The sequence below is a fragment of the Vulpes lagopus genome, chromosome 14, assembly GCF_018345385.1.
Source record: "Vulpes lagopus strain Blue_001 chromosome 14, ASM1834538v1, whole genome shotgun sequence".
Taxonomy (NCBI): Eukaryota; Metazoa; Chordata; class Mammalia; order Carnivora; family Canidae; genus Vulpes; species Vulpes lagopus.
The window spans coordinates 19842744-19864368 of NC_054837.1; the positions used below are offsets into that span (position 1 = coordinate 19842744).

A 21625-nucleotide genomic window follows, 5' to 3' on the forward strand; every position below is an offset into this window, starting at 1 on the left:
CCCACCCTCTCCCACCCCCCACCCCCCCACCCCCGCCTCCCTCTGCCTGCCCAGCCCCACCTGGGCAGTGTGTGGACAAGCAAGAAGTTTCCACTACTCATTTCCACTCTTCCGTTCCTCCTTTCCTTTACTAAAAGTTAAATAAATGTACAGGTTTGCCCTTAGCTGGCTGCAAGCTTCAGGGGGCGCTGGTTCTTCCTGGCCCCTTCCTCAGTCCCAGGATGGGAGCAGTCTGCAAGCCAGGTTATCTTGCAGCAGCCCCAGGAAGAGGAGGTCACGGAGCCCCAGGTTTACACAGCTGGCTTGTCTCTCTTGGTGGCACTCGGGACCTCAGGGGCCTGGGTGTGGCTGGGAACTGCCTGGACCTCTCCCCATCCCTCAGCCAGCCCGGTGACAATCCTGTCCATGCAAGTGGCTTCTCTCCACTGGTTCCTTTCCCTTCTTTCTCTGGGCCCCTCGGATCTGCCACCTGCTCAGGCCTTGGTGACTTCCAAGCTCAGCAACTTCTTCCCCAAACCAGGGAGGGGCTGCAGGGCCCCACAGGCCAGAGGAGCTGTTGCTCAGAATCCTGACAGCACCAGGCGCAGTCACAAGGCTCCCATGGGGCAGGGATGATTTCCTAGCCCGGAGGGGGTCTTTCCCGCAGAGGCAAGATGCCAGACTGGCATTAGAAGGTGTGATACCCAGGAGAACGGACGGCCAAGAGGCTGCAGAGAGGGATGGCTCAGCACGAGAAAAGCTGGAGAGCCCTGCATGCTTTTTGCTGCTAGCTTGAGCTCTCCCAGGGGGTTGCATCCAAGCCCCAGGCCCCAGCACAGAGGAACCACTTGGGGAATGTTCATGCGATTGGGGGCAGGGTAGGTACAAACAGGCGTGTGGGACTATAGCTAGAAGGGGAGCAGGGTGGAGGGGCCTGATCGGGACACAGGTGACAGGATGGGGCTGTGTTGATCCTGGGCCTCTTGGAGCTCAGTGAGTCACAGCTCCACAGCCTCATGTCTTGAGAAGTGCAACTGCCAGAGTGCCCTTGGGGGTTCTGGGGCTCTCCACAGGCATGCGCTGGGGGCACCAGGGACACCAGGGTCCCCAAGTCCAAAGGCCGGCCCTTGTGTTCCAAATGACAAGATTGACCCTGAGCACCAGGAACAGTCCCTCCTGTGTCTTGCTCTGCTTCCCAGCTCTCCACAGTCCCCTCTTGGGCAGTGAAGCAGCCCTCCTGAGGTCGTGGAGCCTTGGAACTCTTTCTGACGCTGACAGAGCAGGCTGGGAACCAAGGCACAGTTTTCAGGCTGCACTCCAGTGGCAGTGAAAGTGTCACAGGCTCAGATGTCCCAGTCACCCCCCAAGTAGGCCAGGCAGGCTCCAGGCAGGGCCCAGCCCCTGGGAGGCGTTGCCATGGTTACTGGGAGGATGAAGCCATCTGCGTGGAAATGAAGGTCTCGATGACGCTGTGGTTGGATGGCAACAGGTGGCTGTGGCCGTTGTTGGAGTCGGAGCTCTGGTACAACACAAGGCTGCTGGAGGACACTGCAGGGGCGAGTGAGACAGCTGGCTGCCGGCCAAGCCCTTCCTGACCCCACCTCGCCCACCCATCCCAAGGGGTTCTTGGCACCGAGGACACGAGGCCTTGCCATCCCCTGAACTGCAGCAGATAACCAGAACTCCAAAACCAAACCTCATGCTTGGGTCTCATCAACGCCCCCAGCCAGGCTCTGGGGCGGCACAGTGAGTGGCCTCCTCAGAACATTTTAGTGGAAACATTTGAGAAGCCCTGGTGAGATGGTGTGGTTAGTTTTATGCGTCAGCGTTGCTAGGCTATAGTACAGGCATTGAACCAAACATTTAAGTGTCACAGTGGAGGTATTTTGTAGATGTGGTTAACACCTATAATCAGTTGGCTGGAAACAGTGAGAGATTTCTCTTGAAGACATGAGGGAGTCTCATCTAATCATTTGAAGGCTTTAGGAACAAAAGCTGTGGTTCCCTAGAGAAAAAGGAATCCTACCTCTGTTGCCAGCCTGCTGGTCTGCCCTACAGCTTTCAGACTTGCCAGCCCACAGGCACATGAGCCAGTTTCTTACATATATTTGTGTATATACAGTTGGCCCTTTAACAGTGTGGGGGTTGGGGGCACTGACCCCCTGCACAGTCAAAAATCTGCATATTACTTTTGACTCCCCAAAAACTTAACTACTAATAGCCTACTATTAGCCAGAAGCTGTACCAGTGACATATACAGTCCGCACATATTTTGCGTGTTCTAGGTATTATACGTGGTATTCTTACAACAAAGTAAGCTAGAGAAATGTTAATAAGAACATCCTAAGGAGAGGCGCCTGGGTGGCTCAGTGGTTGAGCATCTGCCTTTGGCTCAGGTCGTGATCCCAGGGTCCTGGGATCAAGTCCCACATCAGGCTCCCCAAAGGGAGCCTGCTTTTACCTCTGCCTGTGTCTCTGCCTCTCTGTGTGTCTCTCATGAATAAATAAATAAAATCTTTAAGAAAAAAAAAAAGAACATCCTAAGGAAACGAAAGTACTTTTAACAGTCCTGTGCTCTACAAAAAAAAATCAGCATACAAGTGGACCCAGGCTGTTCAAAACCCGTGTTATTCAAGGGTCAACACTGTATTCCTGTTGGCTTGTGTCTCAAACAGAACCCTGGCTGACTCCAGTGGCTAAAAGAATGGGCTCTGAATTTGGACCTGGGTTCAAGTCCTGGCCCTGCCACCTGGTCACTGTCAGAGGCAAGGTCAAGTCCCTTACCTCCTGAGTGTGCAAATTCTCATTTGTAAAATGGGGACAATGACACGTGCCCCATGGATGAAGCATGGAGCCTGGCCCATGGATCCCTCAGTAACTCACTGCAGCCACTAGCACTGGAGGAAGGAAGCTGAGGCTGGGGGGGGGGGGGGGCAGTGGGGAGCGGAGTAGTGGCCTAAAGTCATGCACTTAGCAAGTGATCGCCTGCGGCCTCAGAGCCCAGCAGCCTGACTTCCAGGGGCCTGCTCTTCGTCATTGCAGATGCAGGGCATCAGGGACTTGAACCGAATGGGTCAAGTGGGATGTGGTGACCCGGAGAGCCCACACTCTGTTGTCACTACATGGGAACAGGAGTCTCCAAATTTCCAAGAAAAGCCAGAAACCATGATTTCTTTTGAAAGCTAACTTTTAAATGTGGACAACATACTCAAACAGGGCTAAGCCCTGAGCCACACCAACACGCCTGTGCGCCGCTTCTGGCCCCACGGGCAGCCCCATATACTCCTCATCAGTACCCTCTGCCTCTTTCAATTAATCTTTTTCCTCAACAGAGTCAACGAGACATTCCTGTAAGATAAGCCCATTTTCCTGTGGTTTCGTACCCCTCTTGGCTGACTTTAGGGGAGCACAGGGTGCCCTCCTGCTTGTGGCACACACCTTCCTCCCCAGCTGAGGGAGCAGGGAAAGGCTGCTCACCGGTGGGGCTGGCGCTGAGCCGGTGGGCAGGCTGCAGGTGCTGGATGCCAACAGGATCCTGGCTGGGGATGTGGATGGTGGTGGTCTGAGATGCCGGCGTATGAAGCCCGGACTCACTGGAGGCCTCGGTGTCTGAGGTGAAGACCTGGGGGGACAGAGCAGCCTCCTGAGTTCCCCATGGGAGCACTTTGCAGAGGGGCCTGATCAAGAGGGGGGTGGTCTGGGCCTTCCTTACCTGCTTGGTGGGCGTGAGGCTGGCCAGGGCACTCAGGTTGGTAGTGTCGGTGATGAGCATGGTCTGCGGAAGCAGGCCCGTGTGGGTGTACTGGGCCACCTCGGGCTTGTGGCTGTAGAGGGCTGGCCACGAGGGAGGAGAGAGAGGGATATAAAGACATGACATCCTGGGCCAGGCTGGACCCCTCCCAAGAAGGCCTCAAAGCTGGGTGCTCTGGGGGAGGTGGGGCAGTGGAGCAGTGGTTAGGGACTCAGGACAGATTTCCAAAACTGGGAGCTCCAGATAGAGGGGTTAGATCCTCTCCCCAACTACAAGACCCTGCTCAGGCTGGCTTGGTGGAGGCCCAGGAACCCACACCCACCACCTGGGGACCACAGGTATGACGGGCGCTGGGAGGCACGGTGCTATTGTACTAAGTACAGGCCATGGAGGGAAAGGCTGGCAACCCCCATTAGAGGGTGCACAGAGCAGAGGACAGCATAGCTCCACCCCCAGGACACCTCTCCAAAATGTAACCCAAAGTTTCACCTACAGCCCAGACCCTCCAAAATGCACTCAGGCACCAGGAGAAAAGTACATAAACCACATATTCTCACAGTGATAAAACCATACACACGGAAGTACAGACACTCAACCAAACCCACACAGACAGACAGGTCCACAGTCCCTTACTCTCAATGCCAAGATCCAGAAAGGTCTGAAAACCAACAGATTTTCGTAAACTCAGTAGCACTAGAGCTCATTTGGTGGCAAACTCTGACCCGACCCTGATGTGAAGTTACGCAAAGTCTTTATTAACCCACCTCGTGGCATTCTACCTTCAGCCACAGAAATCCCAGGGCTTTGATGACAAGATGCTGCCCCAACCCTGTGCGGAGTGTGATAGATTATATGGTGGATACACCCTACCACCTTTCTAAATTCTGAGAAGTGGGACTTCTGAGACACACGTGGCCCCGTGCGTTTCAGAGAAAGGACTATGACCTGTCCTCCCACACATGGCTTGTGCACCTGCAAACACCGATGAACATCCACTTGCACCTCCACTCACGGAAACTCATGTGGGTGCACGACCACACACATTCACAGGCTGGAACATGTTCTCGCCCACAGATATGAGTCTGAGCCCCTGCAGACCCCGTCAGCACAGAGGTGCTCACATATGTGCCCTGCACGCATGCACACACACACACACAGACCACGAGAGCTGCTAAGCTTCCCTATCTCCCCCCAACCTCCCCTCCCCCCATGCCCGCAGACCCCCAGCCCCTCCCACTCACTCCCCCAGCATGAGGCTAGGAGTACTCACCATGGGGGCTCTGAATCTGGGCCATGGTGGCCATGAAGGGGCTCTGGGCCACATGGCTCTGCATGGGAGACATGAGTGGCTGCTGGTAGGAAGGGTGCAGCGGCTGGGAGAACTGGACTGGCTGCAGGGTGGTCAGGCTGCTGCCCATGCTGTTGATGACTGGCACGCTCTGGGCCTGAGTGGAGGCCAGGCCTGGAGAGGGAGGAACAGGAGTCAGCCAGGCCTCCTGTTGGGAAGGGGACAGGGAACCAGGAGACCCCTTTGCACTAGGACCTGTCACTAACTTATGTGGTCTTGGCAAGTCACTCCACCACTCTGAGCCTCTAACACATCATATGGGCAGGGGCTGTCAAACTAGGATCCCATGGCCCTGGGGTTCCACAGTAGTGCAAAGGCCCTGCAGCTTAACTCTGGGCTCCTCTCCCAGCAGCTCCCTGTCTTATATATTCAGCCTCTGCATAATGGTACCCCCAAATAAAGTCTTCTTGGGCTTAAAAAGGTAAAACAAAAAACCGTATAATCTACAAAATTTTGACTCCCTCTTTCCCCACTTGGTTTTCCCATAGACATTTTGCTTTCCAAGATATTATCTAATGTCTGTATTATGTTTTCTGTCTACCTCCCCACTTGAGTCATTGAGATTTTGGTGTGTTTGGTTCACTTGTGTATCGCTGATGTAGCATAGTGCCTGGCACAGTGCAAGCACTCAATAAGTATATGAATAAATGAGTGAATGAATGAGTCCCAGTGGCTCCTCCAGCTTCTGGATTCTGTGGAAGCCTCATGAGCCCTCCCACCCAGGTGTCCCCCCATGCCCACCAACTTACCAATGACCAGGGTGGAGGCACCCGTGTTGGTGAACGTGGGGCCCAGGGAGGCAGGCTCACCAGGCCCAATGGCCATGACCCCGGGAAGTGAGGCCATGATGAGATTCTGGGGCTGTTGGTTGAGGCCTGGGGAGGTCTGCTCCAAGCTGTGCAGTGCTGTCAGGGTGCTAACAGGGGGCAAGGGGCCGCCAGTCGCTGAGACCTTGGAGGGGAAACCAAGCTGAGTGTGGGTGGGGGTCCCACACTGTCTCCCTGGGGACCACTCCAGGATCTCCCAGCCAAGGGAAGGTGGAAGGTCAGGTTGGAAGGGTCTTCCCTGCCTGCGGGGTGTGGGGACACTCACCAGCTTGGCTTCGGTGCTCAGCAGACTGTGACTGGGCTCCAGGCCTGTGGGGGACACTTGGTGCAGGGGCGCAGACACCGTCACCAGGGGACCACCGCTGCTCGAAGGCACTTCCGCCCCCTCGCTAGTTGCTTGCTGTCCATAGCGCACACCTGGAATGAGAGCAGCGTCCAGCCTCAGCAACCCCCCCACTTCTCTGCCCTCTGTGCCTCCCATCACTCCAGACCGCATCAGTTTGCTTAGACCACTTGCCCCAGCTTTCCACGTGCAGCCAGCAAACCACTTGAGCATCCTCCTGCCTGGTCCTGGGCTGGCTGCTTCTGACGCCTTGAAGGCAAGACCTGCATTTTGTTAGCTCCATGGCCCCCACTGGCCAGTGCTACATGTGGTAGGCGATAGGTGTGCAATGAAAGACGTCTGGGTCAAAGTGAACTGAAGTTGTTGAAATGAAACTACAGAGAACAGAGTTGAATAGAAACAATGGGAATTAGTCAAACAAAATGAAATCTAGTCGAATTGAAACCGAAATTAATTGAACTAGATTGAGCATGATGGAGTTGAACTGAATGGAACCAAATCGAATTGGATTGAATCGGATTGAATTGATTTGGATTGAATTGAATTGAATCGAATCGGATCAGATCAGATGGAATCGAAATGGATTGGATTGGATTGGAATGGATTGGATTGGATTGGATTGAATCGAACTGAATTGAATTGAATTGAATCAGATTGAATTGGATTGGATTGGATTGGATTGAACTGAGTCATACAAAATGAAAGTAATTTCCTTGGGTTATGTTTAGTTGAACTGAGTGGAATTTAAAGCAACTCTATTGGATTGTAATGAGGTAAACAGAATGGAATTGAATCGAATTGAATTGAATTGAATTGAACTGAAAGGAATTGAATTGAGTTGCTCTTAAATGAGTGACTTGAGTGGACGTGACCTGAGTCAAGTTAGGCTGGATTGGTTGGAAGGTCACGGAGTGGTTGCTGCGGTGGAGATGAAAGGAATGGACAGAGGGGTGTAACGAGTGGAGGGGAGTAATAAGGAACCAAGCTGTAATGCTAAGAGGTTTGGGTGGTTACTGCTGCTGGAGTGATGCTCCCCAGCTCCCCAGCCTACCCTCTTGTCCCCTCTACCCACTATTTCAACCATCCCCCCACCACAGCACTCACCGTGGACCTTACTAGGGGAGAGGGCAGGTGGGGGCAAGCCCGGAGAGCTGTGGGCAGGCAGTGTGGGGCCCGGGCCTGGCCCAGGTGGTGGCCCGCTGTATGTGTCCATGGCCAGCTTATGACGAAAGGCTTCTTCCTTGCGGCGATTGGCAAACCAGTTGTAGACACGCACCTCTGTGACAAGGTTGGAGCCCAGCCCCTGTGCCTGTGATGGTGACACCCCCCTCTGGATGCATTCCGCCCTGCAGAAACGGCCACTCATGAGCCTCCAGGCCAGGCTCGGAGGAACCCTCTCCTGGGGCTGGAGGTAGGGGAGAGAGTTCTGAGAAGTAGGCTTCTACCTTAGGGTTTAAAGCCAGCAGATCTGGGTTCCAATCCCAGTTATGCTGGGTGACCTTGAACAAGCGTCTGAGCCTCTTTTAGTCTCTCCATTCATAGAGTGAGCAAAATAGCCAAAGGGTAGTAATGAGGGGGAACAGAGATGAGCAGCCACTCAAGGATTGCTTGGGCAGGTGAGGAGTGGATACTAGGAATGGGACTAGGTTCCAGACACTGAGCAGGATTTCAGTGCCCCTGGGCCAACAGCAGGAGCTCTCAAGGACTGCGGAGCCTCCCTCAGAACTCTGAGCCACCTTTCCCCAGCCTTGCCCCAGCCCAGACCAAACCAGCCCTGCTAACCCACCAACCGTTCTACCTATTGCACTCCTCCACCAATGCCTCTCGCTCCTCCTTGCTGGGGTTCTTCTGCCTCTCATAGGCCTGGAACAGGATCTGCTGGGAGGCTGGGCCCCACTTGAAACGATTCCTCCGCCCCTTCTTGGTTGGCAGCTCATCACCTGTGGGCTCTTCAATCAGCCCACCTTGCCCTGCGTGGGTGAACTCTGTAGGCACAGAGAGCCATGAGGAGGATGCTGGTCACTCCCACCTCCCCACTTCAGTTCATCTGACCATGCACCTGATTCTTTCTCATTTTCAGGGTGTTGAGCCAAAGAAGCTTATGGCTAGAACTTAGAAATCCTCTAATCCAGTGATGACACACAGCACAAATACCACCACTGTCTTAACCTGTGTCCCAGGCAGACATTGCTAATCAACTCCTGCACAGTTTTCTACTGCCCCAAGATACAAGCTCATACTCCTTCTCAATACAAGGCTCCAGGAAAGTATTAGCATTTGTTTAGACTTAACACGTTTGCTATCTTATTTTACAGATGAAGAGCTAAGGCTTTGAGAGGCCAAATATCTTTCCAGGGCTGCACAGTAGAACCAAGCCACATCTCCTGAGTACATGCAGAACTATTTTAAACTTTTTGGACCTATAAATCATAGTTAAAATACAAGGATTAGCCAGGAGAGGAGAGACCCAATCAGCCCTTGTCAGGTGGTTCCACTTTAATGGAAACCATTCGATGATCTCTGAGCAAGCAATCAAGAGACTAGAACAGATAAATGGAAAGACATTTTTGGGGGGAAGGGAGGCAGGAAGGATGAGTCAGGGATAATGCAGAAGCAGTGCCTTCATCATCTGAGTGGCAACAGGCAGAAGCCAGCGTCAGTGCTCTGGGGAGAGGTGGGATTAGACTCACCAAAAGCCAACCCTAGAAGCCCCTAGAAGCCTGCTTGACATCAGATTCCAACATCCTCAGCAGCAGAGGTTCGGGTGCCCACTCACACTGACTCGGTTGGCCATTTCGCCTGGCAGGAGGCCGGACCAAGATCTGGAGTACCAGACACTGTGACTTGGCCCAGAAAACTAAAACATTTCAGCTTAAAAAAAATTATACTGTCAAGGCTACCAAAACCAAGGAAGGAATCTGAGGAACTGTCACAAGCCAGAGAAACCAAAGGCAACATGACTATGAAATGTAATATGTCCACAACTGGATGGGATCCTGGACCAGAAAAAAGGACATTAGGGGAAAACAGAAGAATATTCAGAGGAAATCTGAATAATAAAGTATGGACTGACTGATTGTGTGACAGTGTTGGTTTGTTGATCGTGACAAATGTCCCATACTCATGTTAATAATAGGAAGAACTGGGTCTGGGATAAACTGGATTTCTCTGTACTATCTGCCTGGAAGCTCTGAAAGTCTACACTTACTCTAAAATGAAGAGTTTGTTACGTGTTAAGTTTTACCTGCTAAGAAGCATAAATTAAAGCCATGCCAGTTTTCTAAAAACACTTTAGTGAGAGTGCCTTCAAAGTATGTCATACACAGTCCCAGCCACCTGAGACCCAAAGGATTCCTTTGGCAGGTACAGGTGGTGGAGACATCGTCTCCTCAGGCCTCCGTATGTGTCGCTATTTCTGCACGAATAAGCAATCCATGGTGATCTTTTATTGTTGTTGTTAAAGATTTTATTTTTTTATTTATTCATGAGAAATACAGGGAGAGAGGCAGAGACACAGGCAGAGGTCTCCAGGATCACACCCTGGGCTGAAGGTGGCACTAAACCGCTGAGCCACCCGGGCTGCCCCATGATCATCTTTGTAAGAAAATATTAACACTTCACCATGGTGGCTTCTCAGTAAATATTAATTAACCTAAATGAAGTTTGGGGTTTTTTTTTTTTTAAGATTTTATTCATTTATGTATCTTAGAGAAGGAGAGAGGGTGCACAAGCAGGGGGAGAGGTAGAGGGAATCTCAAGCAGACTCTGCACCAAGCATGACGCCTGACACAGGGCTCCATATGAGGACCCTGAGATCAGGACCTGAGCTGCAAGCAGGAGTTGGACACTTAAACAACTGAGTCACTCAGGCTCCCCAATTAACTTAATGTTTTAATCAGCCCCTTGATAATACTAATATCATAGTTTGGGGAAGGGCAGATGGAGAGACAGAGAATGTTATTAAGCAGGTTCCACGCCCAGCGCAGAGCCTAACTCAGGGCTCAATCTCATGACCTGGAGATCATTACCTGAACCAAAATCAAGAGTTGGCTGCTTAACCAACTGAGCCAACCAGGTGCCCCTACCAATATAGTTTTAAAAAATAAATTATATAAACAATCATCACAGCTTTTAAAAGTTGCTTTTTGCATTCAGTAGAAAATGGTAAGTAGCAGACGCTCAACAGATATAAACTGAGGTGGAGCACCTGGCTGCCTCAGTCAGTGGAGCTTGTGATTCTTGATCTCAGGATTGTGAGTTGGAGCCCCTCATTGGGTATGGAGATGACTTAAAAATAAAATCTTTAAAAATTAGGGACACATAAAAAAAATTAGGGACACATGCTCGCTTCAGCTGCACATATACTAAAAGGGGTGGGGGGCACCTGGGTGGCTCAGTGGTTGAGCATCTGCCTTTGGCTCAGATGGTGATCCTGGAGCCCCAGGATCGAATCCTGCATCGGGTTCCCTGTGTGGAAGCTGCTTCTCCCTCTGCCTGTGTCTCTGCCTCTGTGTGTGTGTGTGTGTGTGCCTCTCTCTCATGAATAAATAAATAAAATCTTTTTTAAAAATCTTTTAAAAAGGGATCCCTGGGTGGCGCAGTGGTTTAGCGCCTGCCTTTGGCCCAGGGCGCGATCCTGGAGACCCGGGATCGAATCCCACGTCGGGCTCCCGGTGCATGGAGCCTGCTTCTCCCTCTGCCTGTGTCTCTGCCTCTCTCTCTGTGACTATTAAAAAAAAAAACTTTTAAAAATAATAAATAGGGGCCCCTAGGTGGCATAGTCAGTTAAGTGACTAACTTTGGTTTCAGCTCAGGTCATGATCTCAGGATCCTAAGATCCAGCTCCTCATCAGCTCTGCGCTCAGTGTGGAATCTGCTTCAGACTCTCTCCCTCTCCCTCTACCCCTCTCACTTGTACTCTGTCTCTCAAATAAATAAATAAATCTTTAAAAAATATATTTAGGAGCGCCTGGGTGGTTCAGTCAGTTAAGTGTCTGCCTTTGGCTCAGGTCATGATCCCAGGGTCCTAGGATTGAGCCCCGAGTCAGGCTCCTTACTCAATGGGGATCCTGCTTCTCCCTCTCCCTCTGCCTGCACTCCCTCTGCTCGTGCTCTCTCTCTGTCAAATAAATAAATTATACTAAAATTAATTAATAAATAAAATAAAATTAAATTAATAAAATTAATTAATTAGGGCAGTCTGGGTAGCTCAGTGGTTTAGCACCGTCTTCACCCCAGGGCGTGATCCTGGATACCCGGGCTCCCTGCATGGAGCCTGCTTCTCCCTCTGTGTCTCTGCCTCTCTCTGTCTCTCTCTCTGTCTCTATGAATAAATAAATAAAGTCTTTAAAAAATATATTTTAAAAAATTAAAAATTAAAAAATTAAAAATAATAAAATTAATTAATTAATAATGAATATTAAATGAGGTGTAGCTTGCTCTTTCTCTCAAGCTCACCTGCTCTCATATCTCAATAGTGTACTTTTCACTTTATTTTTTAAAAAAGATTTGATTTATTTATTCATGAGAGACACACACAGAGAGAAAAGCAGAGTCATAGGCAGAGGGAGAAGCAGGCTCCATGCAGGAAGCCCAACGTGGGACTCGATCCCAGTTCTCCAGGATCACACCCTGAGCTGAAGGCAGCACTAAATCGCTGAGCCACCGGGACTACCCACTTTTCACTTTAATAAACTTTCCAACTTGAAAAAAAAAAGACCCAGAAAACTTTCCAGCTTATAAAAATAAATAATAAGTAAATAAATGAATGAATATTAATGAGTGTGCAAACCAATACGTGAATTTGAGAACTTTAATATTTTAATAAATCTTTAGGAAGCATGGGGAGAAAAGCTTATTTTTTTAATTACTGAACATGCAAATTGTGACCATGTCTTCATAGTGGACTACAGGAATATCTAGCAAAGATTTTAAAGTACCTACTCTCTGACCCAGAATTCCACATCTAGGAACTACTAGGAACTACTCTATAGACACTGTCTCGTGAGAACACAAATATATACAAAGAAGGATGTTCCCTGAAGCAGTTGGTTATAACAGCACATTGGAAAAACCCTAAAAGTACTTTGGTAGGGAGCCAGTTAAACAAATATGATACCTCCAAATAGCAGAATAGCTAGCAGCCCTTCAAAGAGCAGAGAAAAAATATATATTATTTATTGCTAGTATATGCATAAAATATCTCTGGAAGGATACATAAGACTGGGAATGTCCTTTAGGAGGACACCTGATTTTTATTGTAAACTCTATTTTCTCCTATTTTTTGAAACTAAGTTTGTTACCTTTTTTTTTTAAGATTTTATTTATTTATTCATGAGAGACACAGAGAGGGAGAGGCAAAGAGACAGGCAGAGGGAGAAGCAGCCTTCCTGTGGGGAGCCTGATGTGGGACTCGATCCCAGGACCCCAGGATCATGACTTGAGCCAAAAGCAGATGCTCAACCACTGAGCTACCCAAGTGCCCCTGTGATACCTTTTTAAAAAATAACTTGGATAATTAAAAAGAAATTTAAAAACATTATTTTTTTTTTTACACATAGGCTCAAAAATGTGAAAGTGCACTTGGGATTTTGTGGGGTGTGAAGTCTCAGTAAGAAAACCCTCCCTTGCCGCTGAGCCTCTACTTGGGCCACTCCTTCTGCCCAAAATGCCCTTCCCTGCATCTCCATAGGCCAAAACTCCACTCAGACTTTGAGACTTAGTCTGAAAGCTCTCCCTCTGTGTGGTCCCTCCTGATGCCCCTGCCTCCCTGTGGAAGAACAGATTACTCTCTGGTCCTCTGCTGGCTCAGTATTTTGAAATACTTTATGTAGTACTACTGTGCACTGGGCCTGGCACGTGGTGAATGTTCCACAAACACCAGCTGTTACTGTTGTTTCTGTCATATTATAATACTTGTCTCGCTGTATCATAATGATCTATTCGGCTTCCCCTCTACGCAGAGTTCCCAGAAGGCAGAGATCTAATTCATCCACCTCCAAATACCGAGGACCAACCTACTCCCCTCCCCAGAGTGCCTTGCACAGAATAGGTAAGAAGTGCCCATTGAATCCCTCTGACTTCCCCCCAAGCACCCAGTCCTGGTAATGTGGTGGAGAAGCTGTCAGTCCCCACCCCCGAGCTGCAGGGAGTCCAGGGCCCTGCCAGGGAGGACGGGGCTGTGGTCTTTACTTACGCTGGGCCACCTCTCGCTGCTTGCGGACATACCAGGTGTACAGGGCAGCTCGCTTCTGTGTCTTCATGGGGGTGCCCTTGTTGAGATGCTGGGACAAGTGTGACTGGTTGAGGCCAGTGGTGTCGACTACCTCCCGCTGTGGGATGTTGTGCTGCTGCAGGTAGGATTTGACCATCTTGGCCACGCGCCATGGGTCCTCCCTAAGAGGACAAAGACAGAGCCTACTCAGCAAGGGGGGTGCGGGAGTGGTGCAGGCACAGCTGGGGGGCCCGTGAGCCCTGGGAGTGGGGGTTGTCCTCACCTTTGTACCTCCTTTAAGGATCCTCCCCTCACCCTACCTGGAAGTGTTATTTGTGACTATGTCTTATCCACTGGGAGAGCCTGTAAACACTGTGGGGGCAGGAACGGTTCTCAGCACCCAAAATGGATTTGACATAATGTATGTCCATGGTGAATGCATGAATGAATGAGTGGATGGGTGGATGCGTAGGTAGATGGGATGGTGGATGGGTGGATGGGTGGGTAGATGAATGGATAGATGGATTAATAGACAGTAGATGGATGGATGGAAGGGGTAGATGGATATGGGGATAGGGGCATGGCTGTATGAATGGATGGGTGAGGGAGATCTATTGGGGAAAAAAATGGGTCTGAAAACAAGGAGAGAAACATGATTCTCTAACTAATGCTGAGTGCTTGTATCTTTTGCCCAAGGTCACAAAGCCAGCCCAACAGTCCCATTCCACCTGAAGGGATTCCATTTTAAGTCAATCTATGGGGTAAAAATCACCTAGAGTCAAGACATCTCCTGAAAATCTGCACTAAACCCCAGGCTGTGGCCTGGCCAGTTTCCCTACAGCACAGGGGCAGCCAGGTCCAGGTGACAGAGTTATGGGGCTGGTCTTCAGAGGCTTCATACAAAAAACATGTGTGTTTGAGCGCCCGAATCTCATTCTGTGGGCTGAGAGCCTCTCACTGGAGAAACTCAAGGGATCTGCAGCCATCTACGATCACACTCCTGTCCTCTGCTCCCTGTGGGGAATGGCGGGGGGACAGGCTTGACTGCCTACACTACACGAATTCTCTCTCTCTGTCTCCTGTTCTGGCTCGACCCTCCTCTCCTGCCCTGGTCCTCTCCTGAGCCCTGATTACAAATATGATGAAAGCAGCTCCGTACAACAGTGCCGAAACAGGCAGAGCTGGGGCTTGATGCCAGCTCTGTGTGGCTCCAAGCCTGAGGTTCTCACCCCTTTGAGCAATCTGCTTCTAGGATCGGGACCTCCCAAACATTTGCACGTGTGACAAAGAGCATGTGTCAGAGGCAGTTCATCACCGTGCTGCTTGCCACAGCAAAATATCAGAAGCAACCTAAGTGTCCAGCAGAAGGGTACTGTGTGCGGTGCCTCCAGGCAATGCAACCATTAAAACGCACTGAGGAAGCTCAGCCTGCACCCAGGCAGAACGATCTGGTAGGTCTGCTGTGCTGTTTGGGTAAAATCTGAAGTGGCGCCCAAGATTTCTACATATTTGCTTCCATTTGCGTGAAATACCAGAACCCAGAAGAGGCTAGCGACACTGATTGTCTCAAGATGGGAATGGGGTACTGGGGACACGGAGAGAGGGACACTGTCCGCTGTTGCTTTCCTGTAATTTTAAAATATGCAGGCAGCCCGGTGGCCCAGGGGTTTAGCACCACCTTCGGCCCAGGGCGTGATCCTGGAGACCAGGGATCGAGTCCCACATCGGGCTCCCTGCATGGAGCCTGCTTCTCCCTCTGCTTGTGTCTCTGCCTCTCTCTCTCTCTCTCTTTCTCATGAATACATAAATAAAATCTTTAAAATATGCAACATATAATGTTATATAATATGCTATACATGCATGTAGAGCATTTAAAACTCAACTGTAAGGAAACAAACAGCAAACAAATCCCCAGTACTTTGAAGCTCACCCCGTACTGCCTTCTCCCCTTCTCTCCTTCCCAAAGAGCCAGCCTGGCCTTGCCCCCTTGACGATGCCCTTCTCAGGGGTGAGGGCACAGCGCTGGGCCCCATGACTCCCTCCTTTTTATCAGCAGCAGTTCCCACGGGCGGGGAGGAGAGGGAGGCGGGGATGGTCCCACTTGCATTGGGCAGCAGCCGGTAGGCCAAGCCCCAGCGGCGTCCATATGACAGATGGGAGGATCGTGCTCCTTGAGTATTTACCGTGAACCAGGCACCGTGCTAAGGGCTGGTCATGTTAGTCTTACCATAACCCTACGAAGTACGGTGCTACTTGTATGCCCATTTCGCAGATGGGAAAAACTGAACCTCAGAAAGGTGAGCACTGGTCCAGTGACCCAGCCGGGACTCCAGAATATTTCGCTTTGCCCGGACCCCTCAGAACATCCCCCAAGCTCTTCTTCCTCCCCGCATTCAGGGGCTCCTAGGATCCTCCTTCTCCACCCCTCCCCGGCTCCCTGGGTGCCAGTCAGAGGCAGGAGGGAAGGGCAGTACAAAGTCCAGCATTGTGCTTCGTGGCAAACATGTTTATCTGATTCTGGAGCCAGGCTGCCTGATGGCCTCCCTCCTCCCCCCGCTGCAGGCTGAGCAACACCCCCCCCCCTGCCCCCGCCTCTCCCTTCCCTGGGGAGAATGAGCTCGGCTTCCTCTCAGCCAGGCCTCCCTGGCTCCAACTGAAGATGTACTGTCCCGTCACTGCCCATTTGACTCCATGTGTGTGTGTCTCTATCTCTTAGTTTCTCTCTACCTGCCTCTCTTCTCTCTCTCTCTGTCTGTCTCTGCATGTGTCTCTGTTGTTCGCTCTGTCTCTTTCCCCCACCACACACATTCACTCACCCCCAGTCTCCAGGGACCTGACTCTTCCCAGGACAGTTTCCCCAACCCAGAACTAATGCGCCACGTCTCCAGGTATCTCCTGCTTTCTCTCCAGTGGGTTTAAGGGTCAAGCCAACCTGGGTTCACCTCCCACCATGGTGCCCTAGCACCTCCCGCGTGTATGCCGCATGCCTCCTCAGGATGGTGCCATAAGCCCACGCCTGCCTCACAGTGCCCCTGGGAGGAGCGAGGCTTGATACATGGTAAGTGCTCAGTAAGTACAACAATTTGTCACCATCATCATCGTCGTCATCAGGGATGATGTGGTCATGGGCCTCCCAGCCCTGATGCAGAGGGAAGCAGGCCCAGGAGACGTGAAGATCTGCCCACATCTCCTCCTCCCACCTCTTATGGGTTCTGGGAGGGATCAATCAGAAGTTCAAGACTTTGGGCCTTTGGCTCGCTGGCCCCTGGGACTTCAGAGGGTCCAAGGGCTATGGAGCTCGGAAACCAGTGGGAAGGGCCACGAGTCTGGAGGGGGAGTGGAGTTCTCAGCACATGGAGGTTGGGGGAGCTCAGAGAAGCTTCCCAGCTCGGGTCAAATCCCGGCTCTGCCACTCACTATCCAGGTGGCCTTGGGAAACTGCTTAACCTCTGTGTGCCTCAGTTTCCCCAACCGTGATACACGGCCAAAAGAATTTCATAAGTTGCCAGGAGGAGAAAACAAGTTTAACGCATTTGTAAGTGGTCGGGAGCTCTCGAGCACCACGTGGATGTGAGTGGACGTGAGGTTAACAGCAGAATGACGAGAGGATAAAAAGAGAAATAGACATGAGGACAGCGCGGTCAGCGTGCAACCTCAAGGATGCTGTGCAGAGCGTGGGATTCGGGGGGCCTGGGTCCAAGTCCTGGCCTTACTGCTTCATAAATTACCTTGGGCATGTCACTTTGCCTCTCTGAGGCTTAGTTTGCTTATCTGTAAAATGGGACTATTACTCCTAGCAACCGTTCACTGCGCCTGCACGCTGGTTGACCCTGTGGGTAAGTGCTATCGTCATCCGTGCCTTGCGGAGAGCACAGGGCTCAGGGACGTGAAATCACCTGCCGAGTCAGGGTCGGGCTGAGTTGGGATTTGAGCCCGGGCAGGTCGGCCTCAGTCAGGGATATCAGATTGTCCCACCGTGGCCACTGTCTTCCTGGGTCTCAAAGACCTGGTGCTGCCTGATGGAGGGGACCCAGGACATCATCCCTCAGGTTGAGGTTCAGGCGGCTCAGGGACAGGGAGGACCCAAGAGGACACCCAGGAAGAAGCCCTGGGTACAGGTTCCTCCCTTGGCCATAACAGCAGATGTCCCCAGGGCTTCAGGGAATCCTCGCCACTCATTCATTCATTCATGCTGTATTTTAGCCACTGGGCTACATATCGGGGGTACGAGTGGTGAACAAGACCCCACAGATCTTGTCTTTGAACAGCTTCTATTTTCATGGCAGGAGTTAGAAACCAGACAAAAACAATCGTACGTAAAGTTAAGGGACAAGAGAAAGTAACAGAAGGTAGTGAAAGAGAGAGTGACTCTGGTGGGACCTGCTTTTAGATGGGGGCAGTGAGGGAGGGCCTCCCTGAGGAGATGACCCTTGAGCAAAAGGAGGAGAGGGCATTGGTCATGGGAAGACCTAGAAAGAAGTGTCCAGGCAGAAAGAGCAGCACATGCAAAGACCCTGAGGTGGGAATCAGCAAAGTCAGTGTAACTGGAGGGATGGGAGGGAGGCACAGAGGTCCCTTGAGAAGAGGTCAGGGAACCAGGACAGGGAATTTGAATTTTATTCACTGGCCAATTAGGGAAAATGAGGCAGGAGATGATACTTGCCCAAGGTCACACAGTGAACTAAGGGGGGGTGGGGGTCTGAGAAGAGCTCAGGCTCCTGCTGTGGCCTCAGGCACGAGGTACCCGGGGTGGGGGGCAGGACCCACCCTGCCTCTTCCCACACACCGTCCTCTCCAGAGAAATGGCAAATGGCGTCCACTGGCAACCCTGCCTCTGCACCATCCTTTCCAGCCTTAAGCTCCTCCACCCCTGCTGTCCAGGCTTTCATCAGGGGTGCCCACCCCACTCCCTCCTGGGTCCTGAGGGTAGAGGCCCCACTTTTTTCCCTCGGGGCGTTTTCAGATCCCTTTTGTTACCTGAACAATAAGTAACCCAGGTAGTTAGTTATAAACTCCGCAGGAACAAGGAGCTGGTTGATAATTTATAGCAACATCTCAAATTTAAATGGAAAGTAAATAGCATGCTGTTAGCATTAAAGAAAACCCAATCGGGTCAGGCGGGAAGCACTCCAGCCTTCTCTGCAGCTTGGGGTGTCTCACTCTCTCCCCAGCCCCTTCTCCCAGCTGGGTGGGAGCCCCTCGGCCCTCCCGGCTCTTCTGCTCTCCTCTGCTTCTCCAGGCCTCTCCATCTCCCCCCCACCCTACACCCTCCCTCTTCCTCCACAGCTCCCCGCTCTCCCTCAGCTTCCAGGTCTCTGCTGGCTCCCAGGGAGCACTTTGACCCCTGCTCCCCCCTCGGGTGCTATGGATGAAGCCTCCCCCCTACTCACCATGCCACCAAAGGGGCTGCTGATCAAGAGGCCCCACCCAGCCAGGTAAGAAAGGCCCTTGGCACCCCCTGCCCCCACTCCCACCCGAAAGCCCCCAGTGCTATCTGGGCCCCGGAGCAGGTCTGGCCCGGCCCCACCCTGTCCCCTGTCGCCCTCGCCCTGGGTCTGGCAATGCCTGACTCTTTGCCCCTCCCCTGCAGCGCAGCAGGGCCCTTTGCCCTCTTCTTCCTGCCAAGTCAAGGGGCCCTGGCTGCTCCCTTGCCCCCTGCCCAGGCCCTCACAAGGCCCGGCAGACCCTGAGGGCTCCCCCCACCCCAAGCTGGGATCAGGACCTTGGACAGAAAAGGTCCCGTAGAGAGTCTGTTTGGGACTCTTTCTCCCACTGCCCAGCCGCGGCAATTGAGAGCACGAAGCAGAGCGGCTGTGGAGCGCCAGTGGGTGGCCTTAGTCAAGCTACTTCCCCTCGCTGGGCCTCAGTTTCCTCAGCTGTGAAGCAGTTATCCCTAGCTAACTAGTCATCCGGCGTTCATCCCAACATTATCCGACCATATGCACCTGAAACCTCAGCTTGGGGCCTGGCTGTTAGGATTGGAGCTTAGGAGCCTTGGGGAGGGCAGTCCCCACAGCCCCTAGACCCCTTTCCCCCGCCCCTTTGGGTAGGAGGGTTGGTTGGCCCAGGCCTCCCCAGGCCACCATCTTTACAAGTTAATGATCACAGGCCTTATCAGAGCCTTTTACCGTTTATAAATTTATAAAACAAAAGAGAAATAATAAAGCTCATGGGTAATTAGTAACCAGGTCAGCTCTGCTGAGGAGAGGGGAGGCATCGGGCTCAGACCCACCCAGTTCTCTGGGACTTGGGGAACCAGCCAGCGGATGGGGGTGCACAACAGGGAGACCTCTCAGGGTGCCTGCCGGTGAGGCGGAGGGGCTGAGGCTGTGCAGGAAAGGGGAGCAGGTCCTGCCCCTAGGCTCCATCTCCCTCAGGTAAGACCTGGGCTTTCCTAGCTTAGTGCTTGAGTCCCTGGGTGGCTGAGGGAGCCCCTAAAACCCCAGCCTCGGCCCCCCTCTCACTAACAGTGCTTCCGGGCCCCAGAGCCTGCAACTGGAATGCCTAGCAGGGAGGGGAGGGTTGGGGGAGTAGAAAGGGCCATGGTGACTGACCATTGCCACCACCCTCCGGTTCTCCAGGCACATGAATTACAGACGTGCCTGCTCTGTCCCCATCTCAGAGCTCCCCTGGGCCACGGGCTTGCTTCCTGGCTCTGGGCTGAAAGCCTTGGCTCCTGGGGACTCCCGACCTTGCAGAGGGCCTGGTTAGGGGCTCGTAGGCTCCCGCCACCGGGGAGCAAGGACGCCCGGAGCTCTGACGGGCCCTGTGGCCCTTTCCGGCAGCCAGGCTAAAATCTAGAGCTCGTGGAAAGCTGGACTCGGAGGAAGGTCCAGTCAGGAGCTGGGGGGGCGGGGGGGGGTCCCTGGGCTCCTTGGATGCCGGGGATGGGGAAGGGGTCCTTACTGCAGCAAGGTCTCCACCACGGCTTTCTGGTGGGCCGCCTCCTCGGGGCTGAGGTTCTCCAGCTCCTTGAGGATGGGCGGTGTGAAGTCTTCCCCATCGTCGTCCGTCTCGTCCTCGGAGCCCCTCGCCTCCCCCAGCCCGTTGGGCAGCTCGGCCAGCTCCCCCCGACCGCCGCCGCAGGACTCCCCCTTGTCCAGGGGGCCATCTCCAGCCAGCAGGTAGGGCCCCGGCTCACCCAACGCCTGGATCAGTGCCTCTTTGCTCAGGCCCGAGTGGAGCAGGGCCGCCAGGAGCTCCGTCTGCAGCTGGCTCAGTTTAGAAACCATGGCTCTGCCACCACTGGGCCACGCGGCCCGGGGCCACCAAACCGGCCGCCTCCCCCGCCCAGCGGGCTGTCTACCTGCTGGCGGACCGGCAGGCAGCCACAAACCAGGCTCCTTGCACCTACTGCCCCCCCAAACCCCACTAACCAAGCCCCGTGGGCACCCCCAACCCCCAACCCTGGCCCCAGCCGGCCAGTGAATCAGGGCCCCTGCCCGCTCTGTTTACATTGGAGCTGGGGAAATTCTCCAAGGTTCATATTTATCCGTGTGCTTAGCAAAAGGACTGAACTTTGGACTTCAGCCCTGCAAAGTGCAGGCCTCATGGCAGTGCAGAGGGATGGGGGAGCCGAGGCCTTCAACGGGAGTGGGGGGGGGAGCAGGGGGGAGGGGGTGCAGGGCAGCCGGGATGGAAGGGTTGGGGGGCCACGGAGGCCTTTTGGTAACAGCTTGGGGTCCCGCCCCGAGGACTTCGACGGGGGAGCTCAGGATGAGGCAGGAGAGGGAAGGGAAAAAAAAAAAAAAGAGCAGCTTTCCCTTGGGAACTGGAGCAAGAAGCGGTTCGAGGCAGGTGGGCCAGCTCTCTTCAAGGTCAATGCTAGGTCACAGCCATGTTGGGACCCACCTCTCCAGGCCCAACACCAGGCCTCCCTGTAGGAAAGACACATTGACTTAAGTCGACTGTGTGCTGGTCTGGGAAATGTGACATTGCCTCATTGTAGCCCCCTAATAGCTGTGAGTGGGTATAGGGATCATCTCTGTTTTACAGACCAGAAAACCAAGACTCTGAGAGGCTGAACAGCTTGGCCAAAACCACACTGCTAGCAAAGGACAAGGCTTGTAAGGTGGGAACCAGAGGAGGCCAGGCAGGCACTTGCCTCAAGTATAAATTGTTTAAGGGGGCATCCAAAAACTCAGTCATCGAGAAAACCTTTTTC

The 21625-nt window shown here is 52.6% G+C and overlaps 1 protein-coding gene across 3 annotated transcripts; it reads right to left on the bottom strand.

The window, feature by feature from the left end:
• Positions 1 to 100: 100 nt before the first annotated feature.
• Positions 101 to 20960, bottom strand: HNF1A (HNF1 homeobox A). 3 transcript variants are annotated; one of them, XM_041728755.1, is made up of 10 exons: positions 20368 to 20960; positions 13444 to 13643; positions 8047 to 8233; positions 7353 to 7594; positions 6171 to 6322; positions 5828 to 6029; positions 5001 to 5192; positions 3692 to 3813; positions 3457 to 3601; positions 101 to 1527 (listed from the first exon to the last, which is right to left on the bottom strand). In XM_041728755.1, the coding sequence occupies exons 1-10, from the start codon at positions 20691 to 20693 to the stop codon at positions 1400 to 1402; spliced, it is 1896 nt and encodes a 631-aa protein (XP_041584689.1). In that variant the 5' UTR covers positions 20694 to 20960; the 3' UTR covers positions 101 to 1399. The 3 variants fall into 3 exon arrangements, with proteins under 3 accessions (XP_041584689.1, XP_041584688.1, XP_041584687.1); XM_041728754.1 differs by having other exon boundaries at positions 3418 to 3601; XM_041728753.1 differs by having other exon boundaries at positions 3457 to 3813.
• Between the last annotated feature and the right edge of the window lie 665 nt (positions 20961 to 21625).